At 43.8% G+C, this 27,252-nt stretch overlaps 1 protein-coding gene across 2 annotated transcripts; it reads right to left on the reverse strand.

Moving 5' to 3' along the window:
- Positions 1 to 7,870: 7,870 nt before the first annotated feature.
- On the reverse strand, positions 7,871 to 26,679 carry LOC115164815 (osteoclast-stimulating factor 1). Of its 2 annotated transcripts, none has more exons than XM_029717630.1 (10): positions 26,484 to 26,679; positions 21,387 to 21,433; positions 21,238 to 21,288; positions 20,888 to 20,951; positions 18,489 to 18,542; positions 18,129 to 18,236; positions 17,882 to 17,931; positions 14,314 to 14,392; positions 13,875 to 13,973; positions 7,871 to 8,890 (listed from the first exon to the last, which is right to left on the reverse strand). In XM_029717630.1, the coding sequence occupies exons 1-10, from the start codon at positions 26,515 to 26,517 to the stop codon at positions 8,832 to 8,834; spliced, it is 645 nt and encodes a 214-aa protein (XP_029573490.1). In that variant the 5' UTR covers positions 26,518 to 26,679; the 3' UTR covers positions 7,871 to 8,831. The 2 variants fall into 2 exon arrangements, with proteins under 2 accessions (XP_029573490.1, XP_029573491.1); XM_029717631.1 differs by lacking the exon at positions 26,484 to 26,679 and adding an exon at positions 25,475 to 25,579.
- Between the last annotated feature and the right edge of the window lie 573 nt (positions 26,680 to 27,252).

The raw sequence follows: 27,252 nt of genomic DNA on the forward strand, positions 1-27,252 counted from the left end.
TACCAAACTTTGCAGTTGGCAGTATGCATTCGGGCAGGTAGCGTTCTCCAAACCCAGATTTGTCCGTCGGACTACCAGATGGTAAAGCATGAGTCCTTACTCCAGAGAGAGTCCAATGGCGGCTAGGTTTACACCGCTCCAGCCAGCGCTTGGCATTGTAATCTTAGGCTTGTGTGCGGCTGCTCGACCATGGAAACCCAATTTATGAAGCTCCCGACGAACCGTTATTGCGCTGACGTTGCTTCCAGAGACCGTTTGGAAATCGGTAGTGAGTGTTGCAACCGAGGACAGACTATTTTTACGCGTTTCAGCACTCAGTAGTCCCGTTCTGTGAGCTTTTGTGGCTTACCACTTTGCGGCTGTGCCTTTGTTGCTCCAAGACGTTTCCACTTCACAATAACAGCACTTACAGTTGACCGGGGCAGCTCTAGCTGGGCAGAAAATTGATGAACTGACTTGTTGGAAAGGTGCCACCCTATGACAGTGCAATGTTGAAAATCACTGAGCTGTTCAGTAAGGCCATTCTACTGCCGATGTTTTCCTATGGAGATTGCATGGCTGTATGCTCGATTTTATATACCTGTCAGTAACGGGTGTGGCTGAAATAGCCGAATCCACTAATTTGAAGTGGTGACTGCACTGGGCCTTTAAACTATTATAATGAATGTTTTTCTGGAGTAAATTGTCCCGGGGTTGAACATGACGTTTGTTTGGTACTGGCAAGCCACCATATTTGAACAGTGTAATCATTACCTGCTAAGGACCACAACATTGTTCATTTGGGATTGGCACAGGGCCCAAACACAACATATTTTAAAACTATATTGTAAATGCAACAATTGACATGGGACATTGTTAGATAATAACTCACAGCAAATTATAGAGCAATATTACACAAAAGTGTTGCAGGTTATATGTTCTGTTTAGTTATTTTATAGAACTGTGTAATTCATGTCCATTGTGCATTTGGTGGTCTGCATGGTTAAACGTATGTCTGGTACATTATAATGTGCAACAATGCAAAAGTGAGCTACTACTTCACTGGCAGACTTAAGAGCCAAACCACACTTCAGCAACCTTTTTAATAAATTAACTGCGATGCACTACTCTGGATCATATCTTCCACCACATTTGTGAATACTGCAGTATAACAGACAAATACACAGTATTCGCATTAGTCAAAAGAGCAGGTTCCAAAATGCACTGCTTATAGACTTTGCACTCTATGTACATAACTGTTACAGATTTAGCAAAAACATCTGCTGTAGACCGTAGAGACATTTTTGTCAAGGTCCTGAAAAGTGTATAAAAAAATGGGTGTTCTGCAGTGTGAGTGTGATATATATACATACACACACCTTAGCCAAATACATTTAAACTCAGTTTTTCACAATTCCTGACATTTAATCCTAGTAACAATTCCCTGTCTTAGGTCAGTTAGGATCACCACTTTATTTTAAGAATGTGAAATGTCAGAATAATATTAGAGAGAATGATTTATTTCAGCTTTAATTACTTTCATCACATTCCCAGTGGGTTAGAAGTTTACACACTCAATTAGTATTTGGTAGCATTGCCTTTAAATTGTTTAACTTGGGTCAAACATTTTGGGTAGCCTTCCACAACTTTCCCACAATAAGTTGGGTGAACTTTATACCAGCTCTGTCAAGAGGAATGGGCTAACTGAGTCAGGTTTGTAGGCCTCCTTGCTCGCACACGCTTTTTCAGTTCTGCCCACAAATGTTTTATGTGATTGAGATCAGGGCTTTGTGATGGCCACTCCAATACCTTGACTTTGTTGTCCTTAAGCCATTTTGCCACAACTTTGGAAGTATGCTTGGGGTCATTGTCCATTTGGAAGACCCATTTGCGACCACGCTTTAACTTCCTGACTGATGTTGCTTAAATATATCGACATAATTTTCCTCCCTCATGATGCCATCTATTTTGTGAAGTGCACCAGTCCCTCCTGCAGCAAAGCACCCCCACGCTTCACTGTTGGGATGGTGTTCTTCGGCTTGCGAGCATTACCCTTTTTCCTCCAAACATTACGATGGTCATTATGGCCAAACAGCTCTATTTTTGTTTCATCAGACCAGAGGACATTTCTCCAAAAAGTGTGATCTTTGTCCCCATGTGCAGTTGCAAACCGTAGTCTGGCATTTTTTATGGCGGTTTTGGAGCAGTGGCTTCTTCTATACTGAGAGGAATTTCAGGTTGTGTCGCTATAGAACTCATTTTACTATGAATGTAGATACTTTTGTACCTGTTTCCTCCAGCATCTTCACAAGGTCCTTTGCTCTTCTGGGATTGATTTGCACTTTTTCGCACCAAAGTACATTCATCTCTAGGAGACAGAACGCGTCTCCTTCCTGAGTGGTATGACGGCTGCGTGGTCCCATGATGCTGATACTAGCGTACTATTGTTTGTACAGATGAGCGTGGTACCTTCAGGCGTTTGGAAATGGATGAACCAGACTTGTGGAGGTCAACAACAAAAAATTCCTGAGGTCTTGGCTGATTTCTATTGATTTTCCCATGATGTCAAGCAAAGTTTGAAGGTAGTGAGGTTAAAGGTATGCCTTGAAATATATCCACAGGTACACCTCCAATTGACTCAAATGATGTCAATTAGCCTATCAGAAGCTTCTAAAGCCGTGACATAATTTTCTGTAATTTTCCAAGCTGTTTAAAAGGCACAGTCAACTTAGTGTATGTAAACTTCTGACCCACTGGAATTGTGATACAGTGAATTATAAGTGAAATAATCTGTCTGTAAACAATTGTTGGAAAAAAATCACTTGTCATGCACAAAGTAGATGTCCTAACCGACTTGCCAAAACTATAGTTTGTTAAGAAGACATTTGTGGAGTGGTTAAAAAACTAGTTTTAATGACTCCAACCTAAGTGTATGTAAACTTCCGACTTCAACTGTACATGTAGGTAGAGTTAAAGTGACTATGCATAGATAAACCGAGTAGCAGCAGTGTAAAATAGGGGGGGAGGGGACAATGCAAAAAGTCTGGGTAGCCATTTGATTAGCTGTTCAGGAGTCTTATGGCTTGAGGGTAGAAGCTGTTAAGAAGCCTTTTGGACCTAGACTTGCCGTTCCGGTACCGCTTGCCATGTGTTAGCAGAGAGAACAGTCTGACTAGGGTGGCTGGAGTCTGACAATGTTTAGGGCCTTCCTCTGACACCGACTGGTATAGAGGTCCTAGATGGCAGGAAGTTTGGCCGCAGTGATGTACTGGACCGTACGCACTACCCTCTTTAGTGCCTTGCGGTCGGAGGCCGAGCCATTGCCATAACAGGCAGTAATGCAACCAGTCAGGATGCTCTCGATGCTGTAGAACTTTGAGGATCTGAGGACCCTGGTCCACTACAGCCCCGTCGATGAGAATGGGGGCGTGCTCGGACCTCCTTTGCCTGTAGTCCACAACCATCTCCGTTATCTTGATCACGTTGAGGGAGAGGTTGTTATCCTGGCACCACACGGCCAGGTCTCTGACCTCCTCCCCATAGGCTGTCTTGTCGGTGATCAGGTTTACTGTACCACTGTTGTGTCATCAGCAAACTTAATGATGTTGTTGGAGTCAGGCCTGGCCGTGCAGTCACGAGTGAACAGGGAGTACAGGATGGGAAGGGGCACGCACCCGACGGGCCCCGTGTTGAGGATCAGCGTGGCAGATGTGTTGTTACCTGCCCTTACCACCTGGGGGCGGCCCGTCAGGAATTTCAGGATCCAGTTGCAGAGGGAGGTGTTGAGTCCCAGGGTCCTTAGCTTAGTGATGAGCTTTGAGGGCACTATGGTGTTGAACGCTGAGCTGTAGTCAAGGAATAGAATTCTCACATAGGTGTTCCTTTTGTCCAGGTGGGAAAGGGCAGTGTGGAGTGCAATAGATATTGTATCATCTGTGGATCTGTTGGGGCAGTCTAGGGTTTCTGGGATAATGGTGTTGATGTGAGCCATGACCAGCCTTTCAAAGCACTTCATGGCTACAGACGTGAGCGCTACGGGTCGGTAGTCATTTAGGCAGGTTACCTTGGTGTTCTTGGGCACAGGGACTATGGTGGTCTGCTTGAAACATGTTGGTATTACAGACTCAGTCAGGGACAGGTTAAAAATGTCAGTGAAGACACTTGCCAGTTGGTCAGCGGATGTTTGGAGTACACGTCCTGGTAATCCGTCTGGCCCTGCGGCCTTGTGAACGCTGACCTGTTTAAAGGTCTTACTCACATCGACTACGGAGAGAGTGATCACACAGTCGTCCGGAACAGCTGATGCTCTCATGCATGCTTCAGTGTTGCTTGCCTCGAAGCGAACATAAAAGTAATTTAGCTAGTCTGGTAGGCTCGTGTCACTGGGAAGCTCGTGGCTGTGCTTCCCTTTGTAGTCTGTAATAGTTTGCAAGCCCTGCCACATCCAACGAGCATCAGAGCCGGTGTAGTACGATTCAATCTTAATCCTGTATTGACGCTTTGCCTGTTTGATGGTTCGTCGGAGGGGATAGCGGGATTTCTTATAAGCTTTCGCGTTAGGATCCCTCTCCTTGAAAGCGACAGCTCTACCCTTTAGCTGAGTGCAGATGTTGCCTGTAATCCATGGCTTCTGGTTGGGGTATATATGTACAATCACTGTGGGGACGATGTCATCGATGCACTTTTTGATGAAGCCAGTGACTGATGTGGTGTACTCAACAGTGGTGGAAAAAGTACCCAATTGTCATACTAAAAGTAAAGTTACTATAACAAAATGACTCAAGTAAAAGTCACCCAGTAAAATACTACTTGATTTTAAATATACTTAAGTACCAAAAGTACAAATAATTTCAAATTCCTTATCAGGCAAACCAGACGGCAAGATTGTTTTTTACATTTACGGATAGTCAGGGTCACACTCAGACATAATTTACAAGTGTAGTATTTGTATTTAGTGATTCTGCCAAATCAGAGGCAGTAGGGATGAGCAGGGATGTTCTCTTGATAAGTGTCAGTTGGACCATTTTCCTGTCCTGCTAACCATTCAAAATGGAATGAGTACTTTTGGTTGTCAGGGAAAATGTATGGAGTACAAAGTACATTATTTTCTTTAGGAATGTAGTGGAGTAAATGTTGTCAAAAATATATAATAGTAAAGTACAGATACCCAAAAAATTACTTAAATCTTTATAGTATTTTTACACCACAGCTCCTCAATGCCATCGGAAGATCCCGGAACATATTCCAGTCTGTGCTAGCAAAACAGTCCTGTAGCTTAGCATCTGCGTCATCTGACCACTTCTTTATTGACCAAGTCACTGGTGCGTCCTGCTTTAGTTTGAGTGTAAGCAGGAATCAGGAGGATATAATTATGGTCAGATTTGCCAAATGGAGGGTGAGGGAGAGCTTTGTACGAGGATAAAACAGATTTACATTTCCCTGCATTAAAGTCCCCGGGCACTAGGAGCGCCACCTCTGGATGAGCATTTTCCTGTTTGCTTAAAGTCGTATACAGCTCATTGAGTGATGTCTTAGTGCCAGCATCGGTTTGTGGTGGTAAATAGACAGCTACGAAGAATATAGATAAACGCTCTTGGTAAATAGTGTGGTCTACAGCTTATCATGAGGTACTCTACCTAAGGCAAGCAAAACCTCGAGACTTACTCTTTAATTTCGTGCACCAGATGTTGTTTACAAATATACACAGACCGCCACCCCGTCTTACCGGAGGCGGCTGTTTTATCTTGCCAATACAGCTTAAAACCAGCCAGCTGTAAGTTATTCATGTCGTCGTTCAGCCACGACTCGGTGAAACATAAGATTTTATTTTTTAATGTCCCGTTGGTAGGATATGTGATCGTAGTTCGTCATCCAATGATTACATCAGTGCTATTAGCCAACGTACAAAGGCAGATTACCCACTCGCCGTCGGATCCTTACAAGGCACCCCGACCTATGTCCCCGATAACTCAGTCTCTTTCTCCTGCATATGATTGAGATGAGGGCCTTATCGGATGTCTGAAGTAAATCCTTAGGGGCCGACTCGTTAAAGAACAAAAATCTTCCAGTACGAGGTGAGTAATCATTGTACTGATATCTAGCTCTTTTCGGTCATAAGAGACAATGCCAGAAACATTATGTACAAAATAAGTTACAAATAACACAAAAACAAAATAGCACAATTGTTTAGGCTACCTTAAAAACGGCAGCCATTTCCTCTGGCGCCATTGTGATACCACTGTGAAGGGGAGTGGTGCTGTGACGTGTGAGATAATGCCGGTTCCCACTGGTCGATTATCCAGGGCGTGGACGGGAAGAGGAGAGTGGGTATGAAGACAATCATGGAGGAGACGAGGGACTGGTTGATGAAATTCCCCACGGCACCGTGAATCCGTTAGAGCGGTAAAAAACACCACGAGAGGGACAGCCAACCAAAGAAATGGAAACCAGGAACGATTTGGCGGCAAAAGATGGAGTACTCACGCCATTTGTTGTCGTTCGTCATCCACTGCTGCGCCAGGAGACAGATGTTCACAGGGCCACCCCTCTGCTCTCATGGATCCTGGTTTGGGACACAGGACATCGCGGAAGCCTCTACTGACCACAATAGGCGCAGAGCCCCAACTGTCTCTAGCGACGCCGGGGAGGTGTGTGGAACCCATCTCCATGGGTTCAGGCTCTGCCTCAGGATGGCCAAAGAGGGTGGCGAGGTGGATACCAGTGCTCCCGAAGAAGGTTTTCCAGACGGATGGCCATCGCGATGAGTGCGTCCAAGGAAAGGTTGTCATCCCGACACGCCAACTCCGTCTGGACCTCTTTGCTCTGTCCTCTCCGGAATAGGGTGCGGAGCGGTGGCTCATTCCATCCACTGGAGGCTGTCACAGTCAGAAAAGGTGAGGGAGTATTCCACAGCAGTCTGGGCACCCTGATGGAGTTGGAGAAGTCACTCACCTCCCTCTCTGGAGGATAGCCAAAGACCGCCCTGAACAGAGCCATGAACCTCTCGTAGGAACCCAGCTCCTCCTCTCCCGGACTGCCGTAGGCCACTCCAACGCCCGCCCGGTCAGCAGGGAAATGACTGTGGCAACTTTGGACCTCTGTGGTGGGGGCTCCCATCTTTTGGGCGAGAGAGAGTAGGAAGCCACAGCATTTCGATGGAGTGCCATCATACTTCTATGGAAGGGACAGTCGGGCATTCCTGACCTGGGCAGACTGCTGGACTGGCTCACTGTGTGACAACCTGTGGTATGAAGATCTTTGGTGGTGTCGAGGTGGTGGAGAATGCGGAGGACCTCCTCCATAGCCGTACCCAGTTGCACCAGCTGGTCATGGTGTTGGTGGAGTAGATGACCCTGTTTGTTGAACGCCTGGAAGATGGTTTTATCTTCTGCTGCTTCCATACGCCGAGGTAGTATTCTGTTATGTATAGGCCGGGAGTCAGGAAGCAGGTGCAGAGGGTGAGTTTAATAAGGATAAATGCAGATAAACAAGAGAAGCATACAGAACGTAAATCAAGACAAAACTACCCAGTGACTGATGGCTATGGAGGGCTAAATAAAGGGAGAGTAATCAAGGAAATAATAATGTCCAGGTGTGAGTAATAATGGGCAGCAGATGTGCGTAATGATGGTTGCCAGGGCCGGTGGTTAGTAGACTAGCGACGTTGAGCGCCGGAGTGGGAGTAGTACAAAGTGACCCAAACACTTTGTGCTGTTGCTAGGCTAGCGGTTAGGGTTAAGTTTTGGAGTGAGGTTAAAGGGTTAATCGCTTAAATTCGGTTCTAAGTGGTGATAACATAAAATGGCAAGCAGGTGGCACAATAACCAAAATAAAATGGGGTTTCAATAAACAACATTTCCATTTCCCAAATAATATTCTATATACAAAATCATTAGATAAAATGTTTTTATTGCATAGTTGACAGGACAGACAAAGCAGTTAGACAATAAATCAATCAAGACTGATGAAAACATCTTTATGAAAGACATCAGATCAGGTGACTCATTCACATACAATCACATGAATATCTGTAGACAAATTCAATCTTTTACGGCTTCATTAGGCACTTATCTTTTAACAATGGCGCAGCAGTGGGTGACGAACAACAAATGAAGAGGAATAGAAAGGAAATTGAGAAAATGCAGTGACACTTTCCAAATCCCCAGGAAAGAAGATATGTTGAAGGAAATGTTTTGCACAGCTCACCTAATATTACCGTATTCCATGAGAGATGGCATGATTGGTGACAGTAAATGTTCACATTTGACAATGCAGAAAATGCATTGACAGACCATTATTGCGTATGCATTACGACTCCATTAAGTTACTTTCAGCATGAGGTTATGTGTAAACAAACAAAGCAGAGGAAAGTATGTCGATAGCCTAATTCCAGTATCGCGCCATCTTTGTGCGAGCCATTGCTTACTAGCGCCAGAGATAAATAAACCCAGAGACTCAACATGTGGTCACTTCCTGCAAAAGCCACGATGTAAGTTTAGACCACCTTTAATGTGAGAGAGGCTTATTGGTCCAGCTGTTTCAACCTCTCTGATGTTAGCAATCACAGACTCACCTGGAGATGCAGCAACAGTGGAACCCTCGATCGTCTAAATTATAAAGACAACATCTGTCTCTCCCTTCTCGACCCCATCACCTCACCAAGGCCCTAAGGTTTTAAAATTCCATGTTCCCATCACATTATGAAATATATTACTTTTGTTAACAGATGTTAGGATAAAATGTGTAAAAATTGGAATGTACCCCCTACCCCCCCACCAAGCTATATATGTCCCACACACTGCAACCTCCGAACTCCCCACACCCCATGAGACAGCCCACTCCGAAGATGGCAATCAGTCAGAGTCTTCATCATCAAGGTACTCATCGGCGTTGCTGTGTGTACGTGTGATATCTGTAATAAAACAAAGTAGGAAGGAAGAGCTGAGGCCAGTAACAGTTCTGGGAGATTCAATTACATTTAATGGAATTTAAACATTTCCTCTAATGACTGCAAAGTACAACTATGTTCCAGTGTGGAATGGACAGTTCTTTATTGGGGGTTCCTCGCTTTGGCATCTTGCATTCTTAGTAGTGTTAATGAAATACAGTGCATTCGGGAAGTATTCAGACCCTTTCTCCACATTTTGTTACTGCCTTATTCTAAAATGGATTAAATAAAGCATTTTCCTCATCAATCTACACACAATGCCCCATAATGACTAAGTGAAAACAGGTTTAGAAATGTTTGCTAATAAAAAACAAATACCTTATTTGCATAAGTATTCAGACCCTTTGCTATGAGACAAATAATTGATCTCAGGTGCATCCTGTTTCCATTGATCATCCTTGAGATGTTTCTACAAGTCCACCTCTGGTTAATTCAATTGATTGGACATGATTTGGAAAGGCACACACCTGTCTATGTAAGGTCCCACAGTTGACAGTGCATGTCAGAGCAAAAACCAAGCCATGAGGTTGATGGAATTGTCCGTTGAGCTCCGAGACAGGATTGTGTCGAGGCACAGTTCTGTGGAAGAAAATGTCTGCAGCATTGAAGGTCCCCAAAAACACAGTGGGCTCAGTCTAAAAGAAGTTTGGAACCATCAAGACTCTTCCTAGAGCTGGCCGCCCAGCCAAACTGAGCAATTGGGGGAGAAGGGCCTTGGTCAGAGAGGTGACCAAGAACCTGATGGTCACTCTGACAGGGCTCCAGAGCTCCTTTGCGGAGATGGAAGAACCTTCCAGAAGGACAACCATCTCTGCAGCACTCCACCAATCAGGCCTTTATGGTAGAGTGGCCCGACCAGAAGCCACTCCTTAGTAAAAGGCACATGATAGTCTGCTTGGGGTTTGCATTAGGTGCCTTTTGGTACTCTCAAGACTATGAGAAACAAGATTCTCTGGTCTGATGAAACCAAGATTGAACTCTTTGGCATAAATGCCAAACGTCACATATGGAGGAAACTTGGCATCATCCCTACGGTGAAGCATGGTGGTGGCAGCATCATGGTGTTAGGATGGTTTTCAGCAGCAGGGACTGGGAGACTAGTCAGGATCGAGAGGAAGATGAACGGCGCAAAGTACAGAGATCCTTGATGAAAACCTACTCCAGTGCTCAGGACCTCAGACTGGAGCAAAGGTTCACCTTCCAACAGGACAACGACCCTAAACACACAGCCAAGACAATGCAGGAGTGGATTCGGGACAAGTCTCTGAATGTCCTTGAGTGGCCCTGCCAGAGCCCGGAGTTGAACCAGATCTAACATCTCTGGAGAGACCTGAAAATAGCTGTGCAGCGACGCTCCCCATCCAACCCGTCAGAGCTTGAGAGGATCTCCAGAGAATTGGAGAAACTCCCCAAGCTTGTAGCGTCCTACCCAAGAATACTGTGGGGCGGCAGGTAGCCTAGCGGTTAAGAGTGTTGGGCCAGTAACCGAAAGGTTGCTAGATCGAATCCCAGAGCTGACAAGGTAAAAATCTGTCGTTCTGCCCCTGAACAAGGCAGTTAACCCACTGTTCCTAGGCTGTCATTGTAAATAAGAATTTGTTTTTAACTGACTTGCCTAGTTAAATAAAGGTAAAATAAAAAATACTAAAGGCTGTAATTGCTGCCAAAAGTGCCTCAACAAAGTACTGAGCAAAGGGTCTGAAAACTTATGTAAATGTATTATTATTTTTGCTTTGTCATTGTGGGGTATGTGTAGATTGAGGAAAAAAAATATTTAAATCAATTTTAGAATAAGGCTGTAACTTAATGTGGAAAAAGTCAAGGGGTCTGAATACTTTCCGAATGCACTGTATGTGTGCATGTACAGTACCAGTCAAAAGTTTGGACACACCTACTTGTTCAAGGGTATTTCTTTTTTACCATTTTCTACATTGTAGAATAGCTAAGACATCTCAACTATGAAATAATACATATGGAATCATGTAGTAACCAAAAAAAAGTGTATATTTTTATATTTGAGATTCTTCAAAGTAACCACCCTTTGCCTGGATGATAGCTTTGCACACTCTTGGCATTTTCTCAACCAGCTTCATGAGGTAGTCACCTGGAATGCATTTCAATTAACAGGTGTGCCTTGTTAAAAGTTAATTTGTGGAATTTCTTTCCTTAATGCATTTGAGCCAATCAGTTGTGTTGTGACAAGGTAGGGGTAGTATACAGAAGATAACCCTATTTGGAAAAAAAACCAAGTCCATATTATGGCAAGAATAGCACAAATAAACAGAGAGAAATGCCAGTCCATTTCTTTAAGACATGAAGGTCAGTCAATCAAGAACATTTCAAGAGCTTTGAAAGTTTCAGTCGTAAAAACCATCAAGTGCTATGATGAAACTGGCTCTCATGAGGACCGCCACAGGAAAGGATGACCCAGAGTTACCTTTGCTGCAGAGGATAAGTTAAATAAGGATAAGTTAAACACGATCAATGTACATTAGACCAGTGGAAATCTGTCCTTTGGTCTGATGAGTCCAAATTTGAGATTTTTGGTTCCAACCGCTGTGTCTCTGAGATGCAGAGTAGGTAAACGGATGATCGCCGGATGCGTGGTGTCATGACTGGCCTGTTCGAGTCAGGTTACCGTGGACCACACTCCTACAAGAGACATCTCTCACACCCGCCAGAGGGGGAGAGATCGAGAAGTATGGAGGTGTGGGGTTTTATAACACCTCATACCCATTTTAAATCTTAAGACAGCAGACAAAATCCCTTTTTGTCCTCTCACTGTGGAGGAATGGAATGTATGATGGGCCTATGGAGAACCTACCTCAGAACAGAAACATGCAATAAATGGACTTTGGGACAATATGTTTCGTCAGCCAACATAGTAGTAATGACAATAGATGGAATATGAAAATGAATGTCATTTTTGTTATGTTATTAAAAGTTAAATGACGACGTTATAACGAAAAAATTGTAACTTGAAGAGTTTTCACAATATGCACGTTGTGTGGAAAATGTCCAGATCAAAGTGAATGTTTTTGTATTGATGAAATGTGAAGTTAGTTGTCTAAATTGGATCTGAGTAAAATCCAGACCTTGCCTCGTAACAAGTTACGCCCAGAGAACTTGCCCTAAAAAGGTGGAAACTTTCTGACCCAGGGGTATAAAACATGTGAGTTAAGAATTATGACTAGGTGACCACGAGCTGCAGCCAAGGTCCAATTAGTTGTAACTCCAAAACGCAACACGAGGTTGAAGAAGACAAAAGGAATCTTTTAACAATCTATGTTACGGATGAGTAGCTGTGTCTAAGAGGGTGAATTCAAGCAGGACCACCTGGTTATTCTATCCAAGGAATCGTGTGTCTACACTGCTTTCATTTCCACGCTGGAACCACCTATATGGCTGATTAGCCATCCTCAGAAGACCCCTCTTTCAGAACAAGGGCGAGGAAACGGATCACTAAGACAAAGGACACTGAAATTGTGATGACAGCGTTACACTCGGTAACCAAAGAAGTGCCGTCATCAGAGGAGAAGGCGAACCTGGTCCACGAAGAGACAACCCATCGGAGACCTTTGACACGTAATTACATCATTATAGTCTGACCCATAAGAGCAGCAGTTCAGGGTAAGGTTAGGGTTAAAATAAGCAATGTTTACAAATGTACCCAAGTTTGCTTTTCTTTCTCTTTTGAAATCCCCATTTTGTGTAACTCATATTGCGTTGGCCCACTAGGGACCTGTTTCATTGTACTAAGTTCTAATCAATAGCCCAGACTGTGTGCATCTTATATTATCATTTTAGCTTCTAGTAAATTAATAATCAACTCAGTTGGTGTGGTACGGACTTATTTAGTGGGACTCGGGTTTGTGCAGATTCCCGGATTATGTGACGATCAGAATGAGACAGAGGAAATTAATTAGCGACTGTTGTAAAATCGATATTCTTATATTCTTTGAGTTAATTTGGGAAATAGAAACTCAATAAAGCCAAACTATCCCATGGTGCCCCCGGTTACTGAGTTAATAATTACCCGATTTAATCACGTAATTATAAAACAGTTAATCATTTGATGAAAAGCAGTCGTCACATTAATCAATACAACATCGCGACAGTAGGTTCCCACCATGAAGCATGGAGGAGGAGTGATGGAGCTTTGCTGGTGTTACTGTCTGATTATTTAGAATTCAGGGCACACTTAACCAGCGTGGCTACCACAGCATTCTGCAGCGATACACCACCCCATCTGGTTTGCGCTTAGTGGGATTCGTTTTCAACAGGACAATGTCCCAACAACTCCAGGCTGTGTAAGGGCTATTTGGCCAAGAAGGAGAGTGATGAGTGCTGGATCAAATGACCTGGCCTCCACAATCACCCGATGATTTGGGATTAGATGGACCACAGAGAGTGAAGGAAAAGCAGCCAAGTGCTCAGCATATGTGGGAACTCCAAGACTGTTGGAAAAGCATTCCTGGTGAAGATGGTTGAGAGAATACCAAGAGTGTGCAAAGCTGTCAAGGCAAAGAGTGGCTACTTTGAAGCATCTCAAATATATTTCGATTTGTTTAACACTTTTTTTGGTTACTACATGATTCAATGTGTGTTATTTCATAATTTTGATGTATTCACTATTATTCTAAAAAAGTAAAAATAAATTAAAACCCATGAATGAGTAGGTGTGTCAAAACTTTCTACTGGTATTGTGTATATATAAATGTGTCTAAATGAGAAATGCTCATTAACAGTCAATGAACCGGATCAGTCGACTGAAAATAAGGGACAGTTTTCCGGAAAAAGATTAAACCTGGTCCTGGACTAAGAAGCATGTGCAATAGAGATTCTCCATTGAAAGTGCTTTTGAGTTCTGGGACTAGGGCTTTTATCTGTGTCCGGGAAACCGACCAAGATGGCGTAAGGCTTCCATCTTATGGCCTAAATGACTTACTGCCTCCTTGTTTCCTCTTAATGAGAGAGGCGCACTGGGCATTGGTGGCCATCTCCAGAGCCAGCTTCTTCTCATTGTTCTTAATATCCATCCTAGCATCTGAAACACAAAGAGAAATAAACAAAGACAAAAGATGAGAAACACACAAATAACCAGATATGCTCATACCAGGGTTGTGGTCAATTTGAAATGGAAGTCAGTCAATTCCGGGAGCAAACAAAATAAAATAATAATCTACAATTATTTGTATTTGAATTCTCAATCAATTGAAAAAGAGAAGGTATGTGTGTCATTTTAATATTTAAAATTCATATAATTTCCTTAATTGACCGACTTCTATGTGAATTTACCCCAACCCTGGCTCATACACACAGAGATGGGAAATGAAACTGGTAGAGCACGAAAAAGATAACTTGAAACAGAAAGTAGATGGACTCACTCTTATTCAGTAACATCTCTACTATGTCCGAGTATCCCTTCCAGGCGGCAGCATGCAATGCAGTGTCTCCCAGTTTATTCTGCAGTAGAACAAAACAGCCCACATGTTAATCAAAGACCATACCCACATCGTAGCATAATTCTCATCATATATGGACATTTTCCCAGACACAGATTAAGCATAGTCCTGGACATAAAATGATTGCGCAATAGCAAATTTCCATTGAAACACTTTTTAAAAAAGGGGCCTCCACTGCATCGCAGTGCTAGCTGTGCCACCTAGAGATTCTGGGTTCGAGTCCAGGCTCTGTCGCAGCCGGCCGCGACCGGGAGACCCATGGAGCGACACACAATTAGCCAGCATCGTCCGGGTTAGGTGAGGGTTTGGCTGGCAGGGATATCCTTGTCCCAACGCGCACTAGTGACTCCTGTGGTGGGCCGGGCGCAGTGCACGCTGACACGGTCACCAGGTGTACGGCGTTTCCTCCGACACATTGGTGCGGCTGGCTTCTTGGTTAAATGGGCATTGTGTCAAGAAGCAGCGTGGTTGGGTTGTGTTTCAAAGGACGCATGGCTCTCAACCGTCGCCTCTCCCGAGTCCGTACGGGAGTTTAGGTGATGAGACAAGACTAACTACCATTTGGATACCACGAAATTGGGGAGAAAAAAGGGGTGAAAATACAACAAAAAAATAACACTTAAAGTTCAGGACTAAACTTAATCTAGTCCTAGATTTAAATGTGACGTGATACTTCATCATGATAATGTTCTTGTCACTAGAGATAAACTAATGCTTTTAAAACAATTACCTGCACTCCAGATCGCCAAATAAGCCAATAGATGTTATGGGCATACTTGTCTAGAAAACATCCATCTGTCCATGTAATCATGACAAAGTATAGATTTTGTTCAAATGTCCTCAAAGTGTGCCGTCAGATTAATATCCTTTGTTCTTTCAACTAGCATGGCGCAAAAGCATTTTTCTCCTCTGCTCACCCTGCTTGCAGTGCCCTTGCCCGTTGCCATATCAACCCGACTCACACAGCTTTGAGCTAGAAATGCGATCTCAACCGGGTTGAACATGGTGATATTGTAGGCTAACTCCTAAATTGATAGTGCAGTTTGTTTCAGGGCCTTTCCAACTACCTAATTACTTCAAATGCTGATATTGACTTTCGTAGTATAGTGTGTAGCTAAATTGTCTAACTAGCTAGCTAGCCAGCCACCTAGCCTTTCTAAAGAGCATTGTATTGTGGGGTTTGTAATCGACTTGAGCGCCACAGATTTCCACAACAACTTCCTAAATTTATTATAACGACAGAATGCAAACATTTTTCACAATATATATTGTTCTCACATATTTTCATTATTTAACAATGTAAATCGTAGGAATTTTCAGTTGAGTGGATTATTCCTTTAAGAGCCTAAATAGAGCCTAGCGCATTTAGACTCTAAATATGCTATCAATCGCATACAGCCCAATCAGGCTTTAAAAACATTGTATCAATGTTGGCCGGCAGGTAGCCTAGCAGATAAGAGCATTGGGCCAGAAACTGAAAACTAACTAAACAACTTCTTTGCTCGCTTTGAGGACAATACAGCGCCACCGACACGGCTCGCTACCAAAACCTGCAGGCTCTTCTTCACCGCAGCCAACGTGAGTAAAACATTTAAACGTGTTAACCCTCGCAAGGCTGCCGGCCCAGACGGCATCCCTAGCCGCATCCTCAGAGAATGCGCAGACAAGCTGGCTGGTGTGTTTACGGACATATTCAATCAATCCCTATCCCAGTCTGCTGTTCCCACATGCTTCAAGAGGGCCACCATTGTTCCTGTTCCCAAGAAAGCTAAGGTAACTGAGCTAAATGACTACCGCCCTGTAGCACTCACTTCCGTCATCATGAAGTGCTTTGACAGACAAGTCAAGGACCATATCACCTCCACCCTACCTGACACCCTTGACCCACTCCAATTTGCTTACCGCCCCAATAGGTCCACAGACGACACAATCACACTGCCCTAACCCATCTGGACAAGAGGAATACCTATGTAAGAATGCTGTTCATCGACTACAGCTCAGCATTTAACACCATAGTACCCTCCAAACTCGTCATTAAGCTCAAGATCCTGGGTCTCGACCCCGCCCTGTGCAACTGGGTCCTGGACTTCCTGATGGGACACCCCCAGGTGGTGAGGGTAGGAAACATCTCCACCCCGCTGATCCGCAACACTGGGTCCCCACAAGGGTGCGTTCTCAGCCCTCTCCTGTACTCCCTGTTCACCCATGACTGCGTGGCCATGCACACCTCCAACTCAATCATCAAGTTTGCAGACAACACTAGTGGTAGGCTTGATTACCAACAACGACGAGACGGCCTACAGGGAGGAGGTGAAGGCCCTTGGAATGTGGTGTCAGGAAAATAACCTCACACTCAACGTCAACAAAACAAAGGAGATGATCGTGGACTTCAGGAAACAGCAGAGGGAGCAGCCCCCTATCCACATCGACGGGACAGTAGTGGAGATGGTGGAAAGTTTTAAGTTCCACGGCATACACATCACAGACAAACTGAAATGGTCCACCCACACAGACAGAGTAGTGAAGAAGGCGCAACAGCGCCTCTTCAACCTCAGGAGGCTGAAGACATTTGGCTTGTCACCAAAAACACTCACAAACTTTTACAGATGCACAATCGAGAGCATCCTGTCGGGCTGTATCACCGCCTGGTACAGCAACTGCTACGCCCACAACCGCAAGGCTCTCCAGAGGGTAGTGCAGTCTGCCCAACACATCACCGGGGGCAAACTACCTGCCCTCCAGGACCCCTACACCACCCGATGTCACAGGAAGGCCAAAAAGATCATCAAGGACAACAACCACCCGAGCCACTGCCTGTTCACCCCGCTATCATCCAGAAGGCAAGGTCAGTACAGGTGCATTAAAGCTGGGACCGAGAGACTGAAAAACAGCTTCTATCAAGGCCATCAGACTGTTAAACAGCCAACACTAACATTGAGTGGCTGCTGCCAACATACTGACTCAAATCTCTAGCCACTTTAATAATTAAAAATTGGATGTAATAAATGTATCACTAGTCACTTTAAACAATGCCACTTTATATAATGTTTACATACCCTACATTACTCATCTCATACGTACTCTTTACCGTCGACTGCATCTTGCCTATACCGTTCGGCCATCGCTCATCCATATATTTATATGTACATATTCTTATTCATTCCTTTACACTTGTGTGTAAAAGGTAGTTGTGAAAGACATTACTGCATGGTCAGAACTAGAAGCACAAGCATTTCGCTACACTCGCATTAACATCTGCTAACCATGTGTATGTGACCAATAAAATTTGATTTGAAAAGTTGCTGTTTGGAATACCCGAGCCGACTAGGTGAAGAAAAAAAAAAAAAAAAAGTTGTTATGCCCTTGAGCTAGGTACGTAACCTTAATTGCTCCTGTGAGTCATTCTGGATAAGACCGTCTGCTAAATAACTCAAATGTAACCATATTTGTTTGAAACAGCCTTTTACAAATGTTAAACTGTTCTTCTCACCTGCTGGTTCAATTCAACGTTAGATTGCCCCAGCAAGATCTCCACCACATCTGTCACAAAAATGACAACACAACATTGTCATACATCTCACTGCAGTGTGTGTGTGTGTGTGTGTGTGGGCTGACATGCATTTGCCCTGTCATTCAAGAAAAAAAGCTGAGTGTGTGATTTTGTTGAGGCACGTGTCTGTACATTCTGTATACAGTCAATGAGAGTAGTGGTATGTGTGTCGTAGATGATCTGTGACCTTTGTGTCCTCCATGACATCCCCAGTAGAGGGCAGTATTCCCAGCTTTGTCCAGTCCATTAATTCCCACTTTGTTCTCCAGACACTCCCTCAGCCAACTCAGATTCCCTGCGTCACACAAACACACACAATAATGCAAATGAACACACACAAACACCCCAATGCAAATAAAGCTAGAGTCACACCATTCATATTCATACAGGTTACAGAAAGTGTAGAGCAAACAAACAATCAATATGAAGAAAAATGTAAAGTTTGTTATCGGACTATTCCATAGTTTAAGATTATTGGTTGTGCAGTGCACAGTAGTTGCTAATGGGGAAGAGTGAGTGACGCAGCAGGCTTCTTTTGGTCCCTCACCTCGTTTAGCAGCTTCATGCATTGGGTTGTCAATGGACTCCGCCTGCTCGGCCACTGTAGGTTGAGGAAGTCAGAGCAGAATGGGATTTCAACAGAGCACCATAATTCTATGAAAGCCTTAGTAAGGAGATGGAGCTATTAAAACAGAAACTTCACAATTTTTCAACTTCATATTTATCTCCAGCACCATCAACATACAGTATGAGAAAATTGTGCATTTCTATGGTTTTGTAGTAAAATTGACCGATTTAAGATGTGTGTGCATCGTGTGATTTTGACAAATTGTGAGTAGACACTGCCTTCTAATTGGCTGATGTCATTGGAAACCTCTTTTTTTTACTAAACTCAGCAAAAAAAGTAACGGGCTCACTGTCAACTGCGTTTATTTTCAGCAAACTTACCATGTGTAAATATTTGTATGAACATAAGATTCAACAATTGAGACAAACTGAACAAGTTCCACAAACGTGACTAACAGAAATTGAATGATGCGTACCTTAACAAAGGGGGGTCAAAATCAAAAGTAAGCCAGTACCTGGTGTGGCCACCAGCTGCATTAAATATTGCAGTGCATCTCCTCCTCATGGACTGCACCAGATTTGCCAGTTCTTGCTGTGAGATGTTACCCTACTCTTCCACAAGGCACCTGCAAGTTCCCGGACATTTCTGGGGGGAATGGCCCTAGCCCTCACCCTCCGATCCAACAGGTCCCAGATGTGCTCAATGGGATTGAGATCCGGGCTCTTCGCTGGCCATGGCAGAACACTGACATTCCTGTCTTGCAGGAAATCACACACAGAACAAGCAGCATGGCTGGTGGCATTGTCATGCTGGAGGGTCATGTCAGGATGAGCCTGCAGGAAGGGTACCACATGAGGGAGGAGGATGTCTTCCCTGTAACACACAGCATTGAGATTGCCTGCAATGACAACAAGCTCAGTCCAATGACGCTGTGACACACCTCCCCAGACCATGACGGACCCTCCACCTCCAAATCGATCCCGCTCCAGAGTACAGGCCTCGGTGTAACGCTCATTCCTTCGACGATAGACGCGAATCCGACCATCACCCCTGGTGAGACAAAACCGCGACACGTCAGTGAAGAGCACTTTTTGCCAGTCCTGTCTGGTCCAGCGACGGTGGGTTTGTGCCCATAGGCGACGTTGTTGCCGTTGATGTCTGGTGAGGACCTGCCTTACTACAGGCCTACAAGCCCTCAGTCCAGCCTCTCTCAGCCTATTGCGGACATTCTGAGCACTGATGGAGGGATTGTGCGTTCCAGGTTTAACTCGGGCAGTTGCTGCCATCCTGTACCTGTCCCACAGGTGTGATGTTCGGATGTACCGATCCTGTGCAGGTGTTGTTACACGTGGTCTGCCACCGTGAGGATGATCAGCTGTCCGTCCTGTCTTAGGCGTCTCACAGTACGGACATTGCAATTTATTGCCCTCGCCACATCTGCAGTCCTCATGCCTCCTTGCAGCATGCCTAAGGCACGTATACGCAGATGAGCAAGGACCTTTGGCATCTTTCTTTTGGTGTTTTTCAGAGTCAGTAGAAAGGCCTCCTTAGTGTCCTAAGTTTTCATAACTGTGATCTTAATTGCCTACCATCTGTAAGTTGTTAGTGTCTTATTAACAACCGTTCCACAGGTGCATGTTCATTAATTGTTTATGGTTCATTGAACAAGTATGGGAAACAATGTTTAAACCCTTTACAATGAAGATCTGTGAAGTTATTTGGATTTTTACAAATTATCTTTGAAAGACAGGGTCCTGAAAATGGGACGTTTCTTTTTTTGCTGAGTTTACAAATATATAGAAAAGCCCCGTTTTCACATATGTTGATGTTGGAGTGGTGCTGGAGATCATGAATATGAAGTTGAAAAATGTTGAAGTTTCCCTTTAAGGGTTGCCTACAATGCCTACAGAGGTGGTTTTGGCAACATTATCAAACACAGAGAACCTGCTTTCTCAATCTAAAGACAAGTCAATGGAATAATGTATTTAGCAACATGGATGGGCACCTATATTTTGACACAACGTCCACCTTACCGTACCAGGCACTGACATTAAGGTCTGAAAGGCACTCACCCATCGGGCAAGTCAGGAGTATTTTTTTGGTTGCCCGAGAGATTAAAAGTTAAAGTAGCACTGGCTATTTTTCACCTACACACAGAGGTGGAACCAGAAAGATCAGACTACTGGAATTCTTTGCCTTTTGCTTGTTATCAGTAAAAATATATCACTTGCCCTATAGGGCAGCCACAGAGCAGGCTCAACTTGCATGACCACTTGCGCAGGCCACTTACCCCGGGTAATAGGGTAACCCTTAAAATGTCAATCCCTGCATGCCACTTGCAATATCATCACATGGAGTGTTATGGTTAAGTTACTCACCATAATTGCTTGGGATGAGGCCGTTCCTTCCCCTACAGGTCCCCTTCCACCAATTGCTGTCACTCTAAGGATGATAGACAGGCAGTGAGAGCCAGTGGAAATGAATTATTGCAGCAAGCATCTCTGAGGTGAGAGAAAAGACCGACAGAAAGAAAGAAAAAAAAGAACAGGATACGGTAAAGACAAGAGAAAAATTGAGGGAGATGGATGAAGAGTAAAAAAACAACAGAAACAGAACAAAACAGAGAGAGGGCAACAGAGACAGAAAGAAGAAATGATACTAGGGACTAAAAGAGAGAAAGGGAGAAAAGTGGACAAGAGGAGGGAAAGGGATGTTAACAGTAACTGACCGTATCAGAGATATACAAGATGTCTCCTTCTTCAAAGTAGAGCTCATCTGGCTGAAAATCAAAAATCAAAACAAACACCAACTTTAATTTGGATTGGTGTGAGGTGGAGTGGAGGGACTAGACCAACCTATAGGACAAGAAACACTCACTGTTCGAGGGTCAAAGGTGAACATGGCTCGGAACACCTTGACCTGGCCTATGAGAGAACAGAGAGGGAAACGGGCATTAGTGTGAATGTATATAACTGCGCAGTGCATCAAACGTTGCCTGTTCATTGTTGGCTGTAAAGCACAAAATGAACCCTGGGACCAGACTATCAAACATTCAATCAAATTAAAAAGTTTGTCGCATACACATGCTGGTTTCCACACTGAGCAAAAATATAAAAACCACAACATGCAACAATTTCAAAGATTTTACAGTTCATAAAGGAAAGTAAATTGAAATAAATGAATTAAAAGGGAAGGGGGGTACCTAATCAGTTGTACAACAATGCATTCAACTGAAATGTGTCTTCTGCATTTAACCCAACCCCTCTGAATCAGAGGTGTGGAGGGCTGCCTTAAACATTAGGCCCTAATCTATGGACTAGCACATCACTGGGAATATATACTGCTCAAAAAAATAAAGGGAACACTTAAACAACACATCCTAGATCTGAATGAAAGAAATAATCTTATTAAATACTTTTTTCTTTACATAGTTGAATGTGCTGACAACAAAATCACACAAAAATAATCAATGGAAATCCAATTTATCAACCCATGGAGGTCTGGATTTGGAGTCACACTCAAAATTAAAGTGGAAAACCACACTACAGGCTGATCCAACTTTGATGTAATGTCCTTAAAACAAGTCAAAATGAGTCTCAGTAGTGTGTGTGGCCTCCACGTGCCTGTATAACCTCCCTACAACGCCTGGGCATGCTCCTGATGAGGTGGCGGATGGTCTCCTGAGGGATCTCCTCCCAGACCTGGACTAAAGCATCCGCCAACTCCTGGACAGTCTGTAGTGCAATGTGGCATTGGTGGATGGAGCGAGACATGATGTCCCAGATGTGCTCAATTGGATTCAGGTCTGAGGAACGGGCGGGCCAGTCCATAGCATCAATGCCTTCCTCTTGCAGGAACTGCTGACACACTCCAGCCACATGAGGTCTAGCATTGTCTTGCATTAGGAGGAACCCAGGGCCAACCGCACCAGCATATGGTCTCACAAGGGGTCTGAGGATCTCATCTCGGTACCTAATGGCAGTCAGGCTACCTCTGGCGAGCACATGGAGGGCTGTGCGGCCCCCCCAAAGAAATGCCACCCCACACCATGACTGACCCACCGCCAAACCGGTCATGCAGGAGGATGTTGCAAGTAGAACGTTCTCCATGGCGTCTCCAGACTCTGTCACGTCTGTCACGTGCTCAGTGTGAACCTGCTTTCATCTGTGAAGAGCACAGGGCGCCAGTGGCGAATTTGCCAATCTTGGTGTTCTCTGGCAAATGCCAAACGTCCTGCACGGTGTTGGGCTGTAAGCACAACCCCCACCTGTGGACGTCGGGCCCTCATACCACCCTCATGGAGTCTGTTTCTGACCGTTTGAGCAGACACATGCACATTTGTGGCCTGCTGGAGGTCATTTTGCAGGGCTCTGGCAGTGCTCCTCCTGCTCCTCCTGCTCCTCCTTGCACAAAGGCGGAGGTAGCGGTCCTGCTGCTGGGTTGTTGCCCTCCTATGGCCTCCTCCACGTCTCCTGATGTACTGGCCTGTCTCCTGGTAGCGCCTCCATGCTCTGGACACTACGCTGCCAGACACAGCAAACCTTCTTGCCACAGCGTGCATTGATGTGCCATCCTGGATGAGCTGCACTACCTGAGCCACTTGTGTGGGTTGTAGACTCCGTCTCATGCTACCACTAGAGTGAAAGCACCGCCAGCATTCAAAAGTGACCAAAACATCAGCCAGGAAGCATAGGAACTGAGAAGTGGTCTGTGGTCCCCACCTGCAGAACCACTCCTTTATTGGGGGTGTCTTGCTAATTGCCTATAATTTCCACCTGTTGTCTATTCCATTTGCACAACAGCATGTGAAATTTATTGTCAATCAGTGCTGCTTCCTAAGTGGACAGTTTGATTTCACAGAAGTGTGATTGACTTAGAGTTACATTGTGTTGTTTAAGTGTTCCCTTTATTTTTTTGAGCAGTGTAGATCTGCATCGGTTGGTCATAGATACTTGAAAAGAAAAGTAGAGCCGTGGATCAGAAAACCAGTCAGTATCTGGTGTGACCACCATTTGCCACATGCAGCAAGACATCTCCTTTGCATAGAGTTGATCAGGCTGTTGATTGTGGCCTGTGGAATGTTGTCCCACTCCTCTTCAATAGCTGTTCGCAGTTGCTGGATATTGGCATGAACTGGAACACAATGTCTTACACGTCGACCCAGAGCATCCCAAACATGCTCAATGGGTGACATGTCTAGTGAGTATGCAGGCCATGGAACACCTGTCACGTGGATGGATTATCTTGGCAAAGGAGAAATGATCACTAACAGGGGTATAAACTAATTTGGGCACAAAATTAAAATAATAAGCTTTTTGTGTATAGAACATTTCTTGGTCATTTTATTTCAGCTCATGAAACATGGGACCAACACTTTACATGTGGCCTTTATATTTTTGTTCAATGTAGCTCCAGCAGTGCAGTAAATAACAGTACAATACTAATACACAAATAAATCACCAAAAAAATTAAGAAGAAATGAACAAGCAATGTCAGAGTCCGGTATGACATTTTTTTTAAAGGTATGTACAGTATTTATATGGATGAGCTATGCCAATAATAGTATTTAAATATAAAGCGAGTAAACAATTAGCTTAATTTCTCAGATCAAATTTCATCAAAATAATGTTGCAGGAATGCTAATCTTATCGGTTTCTAACTTCAGAAACAATTTAATTATTCAACTTTTCAGATGTTGTTCTATCAGATCCATCCTCAGTGAACAGACATTGGGCCCTCGTCCATACACCCAAGGCTACAAGATTGGAGGGCCTCTGAAGAAATACTGTACTGCCTTGTCTCAATCCCAAGGGTTGAATGTGACCAGAGTGGTGTTGAGAGAAAGCTTAACTAGTTGATAGGCACAGACAAACCAGGGTTATGAACATTAGGCACAAAACTGAGTGTTACAGGGAGGGGTTCGATACCTGTAGGTCTACTTGTCCAATAACAAAACACAGAAAAGGCTTTGAATGGGAATCAGTTTGCTACTTAAAAACACGGGGTATGCAAGCCTTGAGGGATTTCCTCTCTTTACATACACCCTAACTGAGCCACACACTAGTCCAGTGTTCCAGTGAGTCAGTGCAGTTTAGTTAATAGACAAACCCTGCTCTGTTCTGTGACTGTGGTCCTACATGCCCCATCCTGCCCCTGTGAAAACTCTGGGGCCTGTACTGACTAGCTCACCCACACTACTCTTAGCTAGAGGTCTTCATGGATCCACCTGTACCCGAATACCCAATCCAGGACCTGAGCGGGTCCAGATCTAGAATTCTAAATAATGTCACATTTCTCAGTTGGATCTAATATGATTGTCACGGGTATGTGCAATTTTAACTAACTTGTCCGGAAGGTCCCATGCATTTCCCGAACGCAACTGCTGCAGTAAAGAGAGAAATTGTATAATTGATGCTGCTGCTCTTGCTTTTCATGAGAGTGGAGCATGCTCTGAATACAATATGTGTAGACCTTATGGTGAAATGCTTACTTACAAGACCTTAACCAACAGTGCAGTTCAAGAAAGAGTTAAGAAAATATTTACTAAATAAACTAAAAGTAAAAAAATTACAAAAAGTAACAAAATAAAAATAACGAGAATCGCACCATTCTGCACTAACTAATTTTTATTCAGACATTTGGAACACCACAAATAAATAATAACATTTAAAACTATATAAAATATATACACAAATAACTAAAATATCAAAAAGTAGTAACAAAAACAAATAAAAACAGGTTGTAGTATAGATACAAATAAAAAAGAGAATTGAATTATTACGCTATTGCTAACAAAAATACACAAAACTAAATTGCACAAATAGAATAACACACTTATAAAGAAGAGAACCTGATTATTACACTATTGCACTTCAAACAAGAAAACACAAACTAAATTGCACAACTAATTGCATTACTACTGTACAAAGTTAGAGGTGCGCTATTTGATTCCCCGCTCCACCTACCTCCGGCTTCCAGTGGAGAGTCCTGAGGTCAACCTACCCCCGCCCCATCTCGTACTTCTGAGTGGGAAACCTTATCAGCCTGCTTAACTCACAAACTAGAATCAGGGCGCCCACTCCGACAAGGTTAATTGACACAGTCCCACACGGTGACATGATATCATTGACGTGACGTGCAAATGAGCAATAGAAAACCGATCTCGCAAATGTCACCATTCCGATTTTTTTGTGTGCAGGCACCCAGTTCCTCCCATACATACGCCACTGCAAACAGATTTCGTCAGCTACTCGAAATGGGGAAGTCACATTAGTTCACTTGTAAATTCAGACCATCGCGGCCACATACTTGCACATAACGATCGACAACAACCGCGATAAGAAGAGTGCAGAGACACTGACATTTGAAATGTCCAATTATTCAATGAGAACTGGTCCAGCATATTTGCTAGCAAACGTTTGCTGACTGGCTGGGTCACTCTCGGGGTTCGTTGGTAAATTCGCTATCACCTCCTCTGAATGTGCCAGTGCGAAGAATAACTGAAGAATTTACGAACGCTCAACACCCCTTGAATGTCAGGTGTCAGTAAACATCGGCGAAAAGGCATAATTAAATTGTTGCCAGCAGCACAGTTACAGTCACCAATGATCTGGATATCATGAAAACAGCCTAACCAGCTCTGATATCTAGGGCGAGCAAAATTGTCAGAGTGAGGTGTTCTCTCATGTGTCTGGAAGTAGCTAGCCAACGTTAGCCAGTTAGCTTGGGTGCTTGACTTCCGCTGTGAGGTCAGAACGCTCGGATCAACCCAACTCCTCGGCCAGAGCGTCCAGTCAGTGTAGCTCCGCGAGCGAAACGCTCTAAATGTACGAACAGACAATCTGAATATAAGAACCCCCAGAGCACACTCCAGAATTGAATTTACGGAACACACCCTAGGTGTTTAGGTTTCACTTGCTTGATGGGACGGGAGACTGGCTATCTAATGTTAGCTAATTATCATAAAATACTTACCTGGTTTGGCTGGCTTGGGAGGCGGTTTGGACATCTTCAGACTTTTAAACCGTAGCTACGCCTTCTCTTATTCTGAAAACGTTGCTTATTGTAAAAAAAATAAATAAATTTGGCACTTTCTTACATCCAATGAGGAAGTACTGACAGAACCAGCTAGGCGGAAAAGTAGCAACGCGCATGCTTCCATACTATTTCTTGACCTTCTTCTTCGGAGTTTAACGGCGGTTGGCATCCAATATGTAGCATTACCGCCCCCAACTGGACTATAATATAAATCCATCATACTTTGTGATACAAAATGGGAAAAATAATAATAAATAAAACACTCTCCCATCACTAATTAAAAACCCACTACCTTGACCCGTCTACTCTTGCACCATACCAACGGCCTGAGGGGACTGGACACCACCAGTCAACACATCCAGTAACTCTTCTGAAGTCAGATCTCATATACACAAATACTTCTCTGCAGCTGCCACCAGAACATATCTTTTCTGTGATTTACATTCCATTGCTGCGGTACATTTTATAACCATTGCAACACACTGCTGCCCTGTGGTCACTTTAATAATGGAACCCTGGTCACTTTATTAATGTTTACATACTGTTTTACTAATCTCACATTTTTTTAGTCATTTAGCAGATGCTCTTATCCAGAGTAACTTACAGTAGTGAATACATATATTTCATAAATTTTTTCCCTTTTTTTCTCCATACTGGCCCCCCGTGGGAATCAAACCCACAACCCTGGCGTTGCAAACACCATGCT

This window comes from Salmo trutta, chromosome 27 (genome assembly GCF_901001165.1).
Source record: "Salmo trutta chromosome 27, fSalTru1.1, whole genome shotgun sequence".
NCBI lineage: Eukaryota > Metazoa > Chordata > Actinopteri > Salmoniformes > Salmonidae > Salmo > Salmo trutta.